The 13,364-nt window shown below is 40.5% G+C and overlaps 1 protein-coding gene across 2 annotated transcripts in view; it reads left to right on the top strand.

The window, feature by feature from the left end:
* The window catches only part of sema3c (sema domain, immunoglobulin domain (Ig), short basic domain, secreted, (semaphorin) 3C), a 39,091-nt gene that overhangs the window by 18,924 nt on the left and 6,803 nt on the right, over positions 1-13,364 (top strand). For both annotated transcript variants that reach the window (XR_003691585.1, XM_028570098.1), the window contains exons 3-12: positions 169-329; positions 1,042-1,104; positions 5,405-5,524; positions 7,634-7,724; positions 8,814-8,933; positions 9,102-9,244; positions 9,322-9,436; positions 10,007-10,076; positions 11,262-11,406; positions 11,889-12,111. Coding sequence is in view for 1 of the 2 variants with exons in the window: in XM_028570098.1 (XP_028425899.1) it covers positions 169-329; positions 1,042-1,104; positions 5,405-5,524; positions 7,634-7,724; positions 8,814-8,933; positions 9,102-9,244; positions 9,322-9,436; positions 10,007-10,076; positions 11,262-11,406; positions 11,889-12,111 (1,251 nt within the window). In the remaining variant the exon portion in view is untranslated. The remainder of the gene's footprint in view (positions 1-168; positions 330-1,041; positions 1,105-5,404; positions 5,525-7,633; positions 7,725-8,813; positions 8,934-9,101; positions 9,245-9,321; positions 9,437-10,006; positions 10,077-11,261; positions 11,407-11,888; positions 12,112-13,364) is intronic.

Genomic DNA, 13,364 nt, shown 5'->3' with positions numbered 1-13,364 from the left:
ACAAGGACCTCATTTTGAGATCTGATCAGAGAGAGATTAACGTGGGCTTGTATGTAGCTTTTTCTCTTGAGTTTAATTAAGTAGAAGATGGAGAGAACTTCTCATCTTAGCGTGAAAACAAGCTTATTTGTGTGTTTTCCTAAGCCTGGTTTTCTGTGTCTCTTTCAGACCTGCAGGTCTCCCCCTCCTTTGAACACTACAGTATATCAGACAAGGCCATGGACTACAGGATCCTGCAGATGGACGAGGACCAGGACAGGATGTATGTGGGCTGCAAAGACCATGTCCTCTCCATGGACATTAACAACGTCACCCATGGCACACTTAAGGTCAGCAGATGCTTCTCATTAGGGTCTGTGGTTAACATTTTGTTGTGATGCAATGCTGGCATGTATAGCATTTCTTTTCTCTCGCCACAACAAAGGAGGAAATACATTTTTAGTTCAATTTAACAGTGTGTCAGGTGCATCATAAAACTGCTGCACTGGTATTATTCTAATCTGTGCAATGATACGCCAACTACCATACATTTGCCACGATCAGAACAATTTAAGGGTTATTCAAAAGAGGTATGAAAATGCTGGAGCTCTCTGATAACTGATTCTGTATGCAGTGAAGGAGTTATCTTCCACGTAATTGACAGTCATGAAGTGCATAAACAGATGGGAAAGTATTTATGTTCCCCCAGGGAGTGCCGCACCGCATCCATTTTTTCCAAGTAAATTGCTTGATATATTCATTGAGCTAGACCTTCAAGCACCACTCCCGGGTTTGACAACTCACACATTTTCCACTGACGGTAGCCGGCTGTAATCACTGACACAGAAACTTCTATTGAAACTGTATGTTTTTTTTTACAACATTTGTTTGTTCATTTCCCACAAATGTTCCCTGGGACTTCTGTCTGTGTAAACAGGATATGATCAAAGATCAACATGGGTATATTCATGTCTATCTCAATCTGTTGCTGGCTTCCTGGGCTCACTTCCCCACTTATCGATAATTTAAATGCTGCACTGTTTGTTTTTTTTTCCCCACCAGGTGTTTTGGCCTGCGTCTACAAGCAAGATAGAGGAATGCCAAATGGCAGGAAAGGACCCCACGGTAAGGACCCTCAAAACCCTCATCTTTGGATTCCTTGGGGCCTTTTATTGGTTAGCCAATAAAAAAAATTTTTTTAAAAAAATTTAAAAAATAAATAAATAGAAATTCAGATATGAATACTCACGTCAGCTCATGAAGCTGATAATAGTTACTGTGCCAACAGTAAATATCTTAAAAGGCTTTAAAGTTGAATGGATTACTTACTCTTTATCTTCATCACATTTTTGGTAAATGTCGTATGACAAACGCACCTCCGACTGCACAAATCCCCACAAATGAATCCTTTCTCTATCAGAATTTGATCCATTCGGTCCAATAACATTAGGAAAGTCTAGAAGAGCCACACGATTAAATCGTTTGGTGCCCATCAAGTTAGTAGAGTGCTAAACCCCCATAGTGTAACAAACAGTGTTGGGCAAGTTACTTCCAAATTGTAATACATTATAAATTACTAGTTACTGTCATTTGAGAGTAATTTGTTATAATACTATATTACAATATTACTGTCTCTGAATTGTAATGCTTTACGCTACTTTGCGTTACTCTTGAGTTACTTTCACCAAAATAACCTCGGAAGTATGACTTGTATGACTAGTTTGTGAATTTTACCACAGGATCAACAAAGTGTCATCTTTATCCACTTTAATAGGCCTACATTATAATTTATTCATAATATTTTGTATTATTAATCTGAATCTCCAAAGTAACTTAATCTATAAATAAATAGTGAAGTGAAGTAGGCCTACTTGACTGAATTTTAGTGGAGTAGAAGTATAAAGTAGGAGAAATTTGAAATACTTAATAAAAAAAAAAGCTACCTTAGAATTTTATTGAAGTACAGTACAGTTACTTTCCACCGCTGATAAAATGTAATGCTATTACGTGTAACAAGCCTAAACATTAATTCCCGACATGTTTATATCTGTCAGCTGCTAGGACACTGCTGTCTTTTCGCAAAAATAGTTTCGCAATGTTTGTGAATTCTTAAAAAAACAAAACGCCACTAAATTTCAGGTTAAAGTGCGTTGTATCGCGCATTACTGAGATTGTAACTGGTATAATATTACCGAAATATTATTAGTAATGCGTTATATTACTGTATTAAACCCAAAAGGAATACATTACTGTAAATGCATTACTTATGTAATGCAATTACAAACACTGGTAACAAATAGTAGCTAATGCTGAAGTTGCTAATGGTAGCTAACCTAATGAGTTACAGAAGAAACAGACCAGTATATCCAACTAGCTCTCATCTTCCATGATGTTCAAGATCTAGAATAAAGGTTTTGTCAGCTGTTCCCTGATCCGTTCCTCCATGTGGATCTACTGCGGAACTGTACGTGCCGCCTCCTAGGATTTCCCTCTCCCATCTGTGAGCTTGTGTCAGGTCAAACCACATGTGAAGCAGGCTGCAGATGTCTGCGGGGTCACCGACTGGCCCGGAGTCCTCCTGGCATCGGCACAGTGGGTCAGGAATGAGAGTGAGGCGTGGGAGGATCGAGGGCCACGGAGCACTGTAGAAAAATAAACCAGAATCAAAGCTCGCAAATGGGACACAGCTCATTGACGCAGAGATTTCATAACCCCGGCCTGATTCTCAGCAGCACTTGTTAGTTGCAACAAGACTTAATGAAGGCATAGCACTCAGAGGAATGATTCCTCCTCCGCCTCTGTTTTCCTCTAATTGGGTTGGTCTGGAATACATGCACAGTTAGACACTGCAGTGCAGAGTACAGGGAGATAGAAAGATATGTTTTTAAAGAAGAAACCTCCCAAGCTACTTTGTAAATAAATTGGAACCCTGATTTTCAAAGTAACGGTACAAGTTACCATAAAAAGCATCACACTACGACCAGCGCTGCCTGTTTTTCCCACATTCTCCATCATCTGTCCATTGACTGACAGCAGCTGGGGTAGGCCTAATGGAGCCAGGGTTTTGTAAAACATGCTGTTGCAGAAATGGAGAAGAATCTGTTTCTGTCAGCGGGTGATTTGTGCTGCTCTGACTCACAGCCTGCCGGCTGCAGACAGGCTCCCACAAATATCCGGGTGAGCCATCTTCATGTGGAGTCACTCAGTGGCCCCTTCTTCCTTTTGTCATTTCTGTTTTTTGCTCGCAACTCTGCCAGTTTTTTGTTCTGAAAGTTTCTCTTTCAGTCTTACTATTTTTCCACTTTTCTTCGTCACTTTTTCCAACTCTCGGTTTCTCCTCTACCGCAGGATATTTCATTTTCTCTCTTCCATAATGCTGCTCTCCTTTCTCATGGGTTTCTTCATTTAAATCGGAGCCCCCATCCCTCTGCTATGGTTTACCCACATCTGTATATGTTAAGTTCCTCTTGAAGAGGGGCTCCAGACAGCGACTGCACATTGTTTGCGCCGGAGGGTGGCACAGAAGGAGAAATATAGACCAACCAGGTTGATTTAGTCTGTTTGCTGCTAGCTCAAAAACCTCCACTTTAAACTAAATGTGATCACCACTTGAATTTGAGGCCGTAAAGCTGGATGCAGTTTATCTGGTACGGTCATGAAGGCTGCGTGCGTACGAAGAGGAAACTCAAGATGACAATAAAACAGGATGCGGCTACATATGTGTGGCTCTGCGAAACTCAACATCAGATATGTTGAGCAGGACCCAGGCCCGGTGAGGGTTGAAGGAGGGTGTGATGAGAGTAATGGGTGATAAAAGTGAAGAAAAAGACAGACAGACAGACAGACAGACTGGGAAAGAGATACTGTATAGAGGAGCAGGATAAATAACAGAGATGGGTGTGTAACGGTGAAAATTTAGTTTTGTTTTTTTGTCAAATGCTCCCAGTGGAGCTGTGCACCGAACGCGAGCTGCAGCAGCTGCCATTCCTGCAGCCATGGCCAAGTTCTTGACGGCTCCCTGGATATGTGTTCCTCTCCTCCCCACTTCTTTCGGCTCTCTCTTCCTTTCTCCACTCGTTTTCTGCTAGCTCAGTCTTAATGAGCCACAAAGTCCAGCACTCCCGCTGCTGGGTTTGGGAAGTGAAAGAAGAGATGGATGGAGATCGGTAATCTGCCTTACCTAGATATATCACATATACCACTGACACTCTTTTTCCACTGGCCTTAATACCAGACCAGTGAGCTGTGGGATTGTTTGATGGTGCAGCATGTGATTGTATAACTGCCATAAGAAGTGAGATAAGTTTGAATTACTGCCTCATATGGAATAGGATACTTCAGGAGAGATAAACAAGTTCTGGATTTGGTATTCACCTTGGCTGTGTACCAGAAAATAGACATGATCCTCTGTTATGTCTGTTTCAGTGTATTGTGTCATAGTTGAGATTAAAGTAATTATTATTTTTTACAGTGAATGGATTGGAAGAGTGTTGCTATTTTATTGTAGGTTTATTTAAGGTTAATTAACATTAAAGCTCTCATATTGTAAAAAGTGGAATTTTCATGTTTTGTTTTGATTATAAAGCAGGTTGCGATGCTATGTAAATACTGTGAAAGTATCAAAACGCTCAATCCACAAAAATACACTTAGCCCTTATTCAGGACCAGTGCCTTTAAACGAGCCGTCAGCACATCTGTACAGTTGTGATGTCACAACTACACTATATATAGGTAGAAAGTGCCGCTACAGAGTCGTTAGAGTCATTCCCTGGCTGCGATGACGGTGCAGAGACGCCGAGGGCGCAGATGGAGAAGACCTGGAAACGTTGACTAATCAGACCAGACCGGCTTGTTCGGGAGGAAACCTTAAAGAGACAGGCGCTAAAACAGAACGTTTCAGGCAGAGAGTGAATACAGGTATATTCAGACAGACAGTATGAAAGAATTAATGTTTTTTGAACATTGAAGAATGTAAACATTTTCTTGTAGAAACCCAAATTACAATTATGAACCTAAAAATGTGCATGGTATGGGACCTTTAAAGCAACACTATAATCTTTGAACAGTAACTACAGTGGCTACAAATAAAAGCCAAATACTAAATTACTGGCTACCATAAGGTACTGGTCATACAAGACCAGCCAAGGCTGTAGCAGCAAGTGTATTGATATGTACGATGGTACGTTTTATCGCCTATGAATTAAAATTTTCATTTGCATAAGTAACATTGCATAAGTGTTATTTCTCCTCTCGAAAGCTCCAGTCTCGCTTTAAAGTCTAATGCGAGAACAATTATCTCATTAAAGATTACATATTACAATTAACTTTGTGTTTAACATTTCATGGGAATTAACATGAGCAACGTTTTTACATTTTTAATGTTTCTCACCTACTGAACTTTTTTATGTTTATCTGTACTTTCCAGCATGGCTGTGGGAACTTCATCCGGGTGGTGCAGCCTTATAACAGAACTCATCTGTTCATGTGTGGCAGCGGAGCATACAGTCCCGTCTGTGCGTACATCAACAGGGGCCGCAGACCAGAGGTGGGAACACGATGACAGATTCGCTTCACTAAATATACAAACTCTTAAGGGGAATAAACCATTTTTGGGGACATTGGCCTGGTGGTCAACACATCCATTACAGTAACTGTTGATAAACTAGAGACCAAAACTGCCCATGTGTTTGGTAGATTATTCACACTGGTTGTCCATTGAAATAGGATACACTGCAGGCTGCTGAATGATACTACACACAAACAAGAACCTCTGGTACCTCAAATCCTAAATTGTAAGCATTTATACTTAAAATTTTAAAAAAGATCCGAAGGGGGTTTGGTGGTGGAACATTTAGAAATAATGAGCTAAAGAAAAACATGCAGAGGTTCTCCTGTGGTTATTTAAAAAAAAAAAACTGATTTTATTAACTTAATTGAGTTAGTGCAATTAATGTGCTTATTACTCAGTTGAGACCGTAATTCATAACTCTCTTCTTCTTTTATTCCCTAAAAATAGTGTTGGTTGTTAACGTCACCCCTTAGCGAGGGGTGAGTGGTAATACAGTCCTGACAACCAGAGCAAGTAAACAAAAATAATTTTCTTGAAAAGAGATATAGTAATCCTAAAAGCCTCAAGGGATGTGGACGAGGAATATTTATCTTTTGATGAATCAGTTTTTATCTAATTATTTAAAAGTTCAAAACAAAAGAGGACATGTTTTTGATTAATTGCTGCAATAATATAAAATAGAATGTCTTTACAACACTCACTACTAGTTGTAGTAGAACAACTATAATTCAGAGTCAGTACTGGAAATCTATTAAGTGGATGACAACCAGCGCATATGGAATGGCTATAATCTCCTTACAGTTTATATTTGCCTGAATTTAAATTCATGCCAGCATCATATAGCGATTGTTTCTAACAATAGAATATTCTTTTACTGGTCTGCTATGAATTTAGAAGTGTTGCCACATGATAAGAAAGACTCCATAACGTTATATGAGCAAAGTTTTCATGCACTTAATTTGAGCCACATGAGAGGAGATGCCGAGGATAAGAGGGAGAAAATGGAGCTCTAGTGTCAGGCATGGAGGGCTGCGCTCTCATCTCCGGCCACACAGCTCTGGAAGTAAGAGCAGGGAAGCCCTCCAGGAGAGAAATGCTCACTGAGTGAACAACATTTAGCCCCAGACTGCCAACTGCTGCCAAACACTAATAAGCAGAGCGAGTCAGCTCTCAACCAGGCTCTTTCCACACTGCGGTGCCTTTTGTCATTTGGGGGTTTTGTTTAAAAGGCAGACTGCTCTGTTTGCAACTCAAACATGTCAGTGTCTCAAGAAAAGGGATCTGTTAAGTATAACAAGCTGCCGTAGTGGGAAGTTGTCAGCGAGCGCACAGAGTTTGGACCTTTGCCCCCAAGAACGGAACCCACACTATTATGTTGTTTTGAAACTTGATGGGATGGCTGCAACAGAAAGGTATTTGCCTGTGTCAATGTTTTTTGTCTTATTTTGTGGTTTAATAAGTGCTACTATAAATTTCCACATTACCGAGTCAATAAGTGTATCAGGAATTCCCCAGAAACATTTATCAGCACAAACAGTTATCACTTCTTTACAGAAACATTCAAGAGAACCAACAAACACATTTTGAGTGCATGGGGGGCTTTATTGGTTCAATGCAACATCAAATGACTTGTTAAAATGGATACTTTTTGCAATGTAGAGGTTAACGACACAGCCTACCAGATGGAGTCCACCTCCAGAACCTCTTGGCGGACACATATTTTCCTGGAAAATGACGTCACTTGCATCCCCATTCGAGGAATAGTGCTTCCTTGAATGACCAGACCTAAACAGGATGGGACAGGAAGAGCTATAATTTACCCAGGTTACAGTAAAAGCCGTTTGGACCATCCAGTCCACCACAAGGAAGGGAATGTTCTCTTTACTGTCCCACATGGGCCAGTTAAGGAAGACCAGGCCAGGACCATGTCTGTGTTTAAAACCAAAAGGGAAAGAAACGTGAGCAGGGCTACCTTGTGGTACATTTGGTACGCTCATATCTGCAGTTTTATTGTGGTAGAGACGGAATAGCTTATCATATAAAACTGTCTCCACAATCTCTGACTTCCTCTTTTTTCTGTCACAGGAACAAGTATTTCACATCGACTCGAGGACCGAATCTGGAAAAGGGAGGTGCTCCTTCAACCCTCAAGTGAATACAGTCTCCGTTATGCTTAGTAGGTGCTTCCTACATTTATGACTTCTGCCTTTAAAAAAAACAAACTGAAAACTTGTTTTTACGAAAAAGAAGAAATTAAGGTTTTGTTTGTTTTTCTATAGTAACTGAGCCCCCTCCGTCCGTGTTCTCAAGGGGGCATGAAATTTAGTTTCTGAGGGGCAATGTTGATACTGTAATTTGAATGGTTCGGTATCTGTGTGCCCCAGTCAGTAGTGCGTCTCCTAGCAACGCCAGTCGTCAAATGTCAGTCATTATCAATTATAGTTTAAATGTCGTTGCACAAAAAGTGAGCAGAATTCAAATATCAGCTCTGCTTACACATCAAACACAGACCACCAGAGGCTAAAGCAATACCTCCTTCAGGTCAGGCTGCACCCTCTCTCTCCTTTGATCTCTGATTGGTCGAGGGGTGTTGGGTTGCTGTTGACACGGCTAAAGGCGACACATTGCACCCTCAGCTCTGCTTTCTGACACCTGAGCAAGTCAGCAGCCACTTTGCCAGCTAGTGAGCAGCTTCAGAGTTGCTCAGGGGGGGAGCCAAAGGGGGAGGGTGGAATAACCTGAAGGGGTAGGAAGGAAAGTGCTCTGCCAAATAAAGTTGAGGTCCAGGACAAGGCTGTCGAGCACTCAGAGTCTCAGAGAATCCGAGGCAGTGTCGGCGCTTCATCTCCCCATCCTCATGTTTTGGACCCTCTGTGGCTGTCTGAGTGCTGTCAACACTCGCTCCTTAGCAAGCCAGCTTGGATGCGGCCCCATACCCCTAATCCTCATCTAACTTGCCCCACATCCTCCAAAACACATGGTCTGGAACTGATGTATGATGAAGTGAGAGTAAAGGAATGATAAAGAGCATGAAGCGGCTGTGGAGAGCACAAAGTCTTGTGTTAGCAGCAGAACACACACAGACTGTAAACCAATTCATGCAACATTATAGAATATAATATTGGTGTATTGTATATATTATATATATTAAATTTCTGAGGCTGTTTCAGTCTTTTCTTGGTTTCTAGAAGCACTTTACAGTAGATTGTTGTTGTTTTATGGCTCTACAAAATATGTGAGCATATTGTTGATTTGTTTCCTCTAGACCAGGAGCTGTTCTCAGGCATGTACATTGACTTCATGGGGACAGATGCTGCCATCTTCAGGAGCCTGACCAAGAGAAATGCAGTGCGAACAGACCAGCACAACTCTAAGTGGCTTAGTGGTGGGCACACAAACATCCTCTAAAGATTTTGAATATATATATATATATATATATATATATATATATATATATATATATATATATATATATATATATATATACAAACAAGATGTTTATTTTTTAATTTATTTATTGTTAAATTTTCAATGTATCCCTTTTTTCATTCAGAGCCAATCTTCATTGACGCCCACCTGATACCAGACGGAACAGATCCCAACGATGCCAAATTGTATTTTTTCTTCCGTGAGAGGTTGACAGATAACAGTGGAAATACTAAAAATATCCACACCATGGTGGCCAGAGTGTGTCCAGTAAGTGCCTGTGTCTACATAAATCATTAGTGTATGTTTTGTGGTTTTGAGTTGCTATGTACAGCTTCTGCCTGCAGAGTGACATCGGAGGACAGCGGAGCCTGGTGAACAAATGGACCACCTTCCTCAAGGCCAGGATGGTGTGTTCCGTCCTGGAGGAAGACGGCACCGAAACGCACTTTGACGAACTGGGTGAGTAAAATGAAGGAACAGGAACACTATTGTGGGCTTTTTACATGTTATATATTTCCTTTATATGGTGACTGACTTCCAAGCTCTATAATACTTTCACGGTCCATGAAACAAGTTTAAAACAAACTCCGTATTTCTGAAAATACGAGACCATCCTAATTCTCGAAAGCTCGCTATTTTTGTTCCAAGGTTTCCAGTGATTGCTTTCTCCATAAACAATCCATGGAACTTCCTTTGTTTGGTCTGGATTAGGGATGTAGCCCTTTATCAACTTTCATAACCATTGTTCTGTTGTTTTTGGTTACCTTGTATTCGTTTATGAGCATATTATTCCAGTCCTTCCTGAGCCTCAGCTTTGAAAACTACAAACACCAGCTCAAAACATTTTAAACCTGCTTTTCCACATTGCTCATCTGACCAGTCACTCTGTCAACATGGGCAGTTATTAATTCATGCATTCTTCACTTTTTGGCAATCTCACCTGCAGGATAAAGTGATATGGGTTATGTGGAATTTGTTGAAGGTATTACACATTTGCCAGCATGTGTGCACGTGTGTTTTCCCTTACAGAAAATGTGTTTTTGCTGGACACCGATCAGCCCAAGGGCCTGTTGGTGTTTGGAGTCTTCACATCTACAAGGTAAGGCTGATGGCGTTGAAGCCAACTGTAACATTCCTGCTGGCCTCAGTGGTTATGTTAATCACTGACTGGATATCAGAGGGAGGGGATGTGCTTGTCAAAGGGCCTGTTACATAGAGACGTCATGTGTCATGTTGCAGAACAGCTTAGTCAGTGGAACTGTGTGCTATCAACTTTAAACTAAACTATCATTTACAACATCCTGGTAGCTTCACTATATGGCCTTCGTTTTGATGTTTTGTCCTTATGATTGTAAGCAGCAGTGCGCTATTTTGCTGAGATAGCGAAATAGCGAGATAGAGTGCAAGAGATATATTTATAGTAAGCATTGCATAATTTGTATCACATATGTATTGTTAGAGGGAGTAATACACAGCAGCATTTTAGAGTGCAGAGATAATTAATTTAATGCATTTTTCAGAGCTTTTTTCGTCAGGTTTGAGGGAAAATAAAAAAAGCAATATGGTCACCATTTGTCTTTTAATTGTATCTTAGAATCCTACCCACCCTTAGTATGATATGTATACTGTAAAACAAAGTAAGAAAAGATTACCACACTGTCTAAACCTCTGTGGTAATTGAAGAAAACCACACTGAACAAACTTCTCTCATTTAGCCGAAAGTCACAGTCAGCAGGGTTGCACAGCAAATTTGGAGCTTTAAAGGAATGGTTACTTGATCCATGTGTTCTGATCTCTAATTGAGTTTGTCTGGTTAACCCAGGGTGACACTGCCACAGGCCCTCAATCTACTTGTTATCATAGATAAGATAATAGAAAGGTTACAGTAGAGTATCCTGGCTCAAAGAACACAGCCAAACAGCGAGGTCCTTGAGGTCTCTTACCTCAATGTTATTCCTTTCCTTTCTCCACACTGGGATTCTTCCTCCATCCTCACTTTGCACAATATGCTTCTGCTCCCCTTTTCAACAAAGACTCTTTTATGTGTGAAGTGGTGTGGTTTTAAATGACTTAGCCAAACCGTATCAATATCAATGAGGGGGAAATAGGTGAGCTGTCCCCACTGGAGAATGGCCTTGGTTCCACCCAGACTGCATTACATCCTTAGAAACGGAGATCCTAATTAACAACTGCAGAATATTTTAGCTGGGTGGATCTCCAGGTTGTGAGTGTAGTAGGTTCCCACTGTTGGGTTTCATTGAAAGTATGCATCTTATTTCCTCAGCTCCGTGTTTAAAGGCTCAGCAGTGTGTGTGTACAACATGGCCGACATCCTTACCGTCTTCAATGGGCCCTTTGCTCATAGAGAGGGGCCCAACTTTCAGTGGGTGGCCTTCCAGGGGCGCATCCCTTACCCAAGACCAGGAACTGTGAGTTCATTTCCCGAACATTCTTTCATTCCTTAATTTGTTAGTTATTTCCGTGCATGATTCTAAAACAAAATTTCACGTAACATATTCCTCTTAATCATATGTCTTTACACATTTTAAGCCATAAAAAGGAGAGAAAATTGTAATACAAGTATTACCAGCCTGTCAGTAAATGTTATAACATAACCAAAAGAAAAGGAAAATATGTTTTGCCATCTATAAATGTATTTAACTGCAACATCCTTGGCACTTAACAAATTAAAGTATCAAACAAAAGAAATAGATAAAATACCAAAGCCCCAATGTGGAGCCTTGTGGCATTCCATATTTAACTTTCATGACTCCAGATCAGTTATCAGCAAACTGTACATATTGTTGTCTATTACCTTAATAAGCTCTTACAGTATATAAACTAAGCCCCATAAAGTAAAACATGTACTGTCTTTTTAATACAATACTGTTATTTACTTTTGTTTCTCCAGTGTCCCGGTGGAGCCTTCACACCTGACATTCATACTACAAAGGAGTTCCCAGACGACGTGGTGACTTTCGTACGGAACCACCCAGTCATGTTCAACCCCATCTACCCAGTAGGGAGGAGACCTCTGGTGGTTAGGACCAACGCTGACTACAAATACACATCAGTGGCAGTGGACCAGGTTATGGCTGCCGACGGCAACTACCAAGTGCTTTTTCTGGGCACAGGTATGAATGTAGACACGTCCTGCAGATTTTACCTAAGTACAAGCCAACATTGAATTTTTATTTTTTTTTTTAACCCTGCAAGCTTTATGTAGACATTGTTTCTTATGGCCACAACAACAGCTGCATTATGTTTTATACTGTATGTATGTGTAGATTAATATCAATAATTGAAAGTGTAAAGTAAAGAATCTCATAATGACATATCAGCTAATATTATGTAATTTTACATAAACAAATTGTTTGATAAGAATGCCTTTAACTTTTTTTTAAAGAATTGGGACTAAATATACATTTATCTTATATCTGCAAATTTTCTACTGCAATTTCCTAGTATTTATCAGCTGATGCATACACTGCTACAGATGCATCAGTTATGATCTAATATTGGCACGGATGATTTATCAGTCTAACTCTAATGAGCATGTGATGACGCAGTCACCTCAATCCTGTTACCAGGAACATCAGTTAGAAGCAAACCACTTTACAGTGAAATTACAGAAGGAAGCAATAACACAATCCCTCTCTCGTGTGAGCTGTCAGTTTTATGAGTAAATGATTGTTGAGTGGAGTCCCATTGCAACAGAGAGTAATCAGATAAACAGATAACAGAGGGGATAGTGCACTGTGGATGTCGGGGCAAATTTGAAAACACAGACATGAAGCATAAATTATGTCCCGAATAGGTCATAGACTGGGTGATAAGACAAGGAGAGGTCTTAGAGGTTTTCATTTTATCAAATCAGGTGAGAGAACTTGTGGGTGGGTTGAGATCATTTCACTTCTCTCTACCACGTTTTAATCAACTTGATATTGTCTCTTGTTTTTTAGAAACTACCTGGAACACACAAATGTATTATCTCACAATGCAGAGCAAAGCTTTGAGACTGATTATGAGACTAAATGTTACAGAGAGCACAAGTATAAAATATATATTGTACAGAATAATGTGTGTGTGCGTGCGTGCGTGTGTGTGTGTGTGTGTGTGTGTGTGTGTGTGTGTGTGTGTGTGTGTGTACATAATTATGCGTGCATTCATGCTCGTGCAGATCCACTTGTGCACATGTTGGCATTCAGCAAGCAGCTCTGGGACTCTCACAGCTGCTTGTGTTTATCAGGCAGCCTCTCCATTCTGTTCCTCCTGCCTAGATTCTTGAAGAAAAGCCAGTGCTGTCTTACCATATCTGAGCACCGAAATGCTGCTTTGTCTCAAGGATGAGGGAGAGGCTCTTATCAGGCGTTTCCAGGAGCTGTTA

This window comes from Perca flavescens, chromosome 23, assembly GCF_004354835.1.
Source record: "Perca flavescens isolate YP-PL-M2 chromosome 23, PFLA_1.0, whole genome shotgun sequence".
Classification (NCBI taxonomy): domain Eukaryota; kingdom Metazoa; phylum Chordata; class Actinopteri; order Perciformes; family Percidae; genus Perca; species Perca flavescens.
This window is presented reverse-complemented; position numbering and strand designations above follow the sequence as displayed.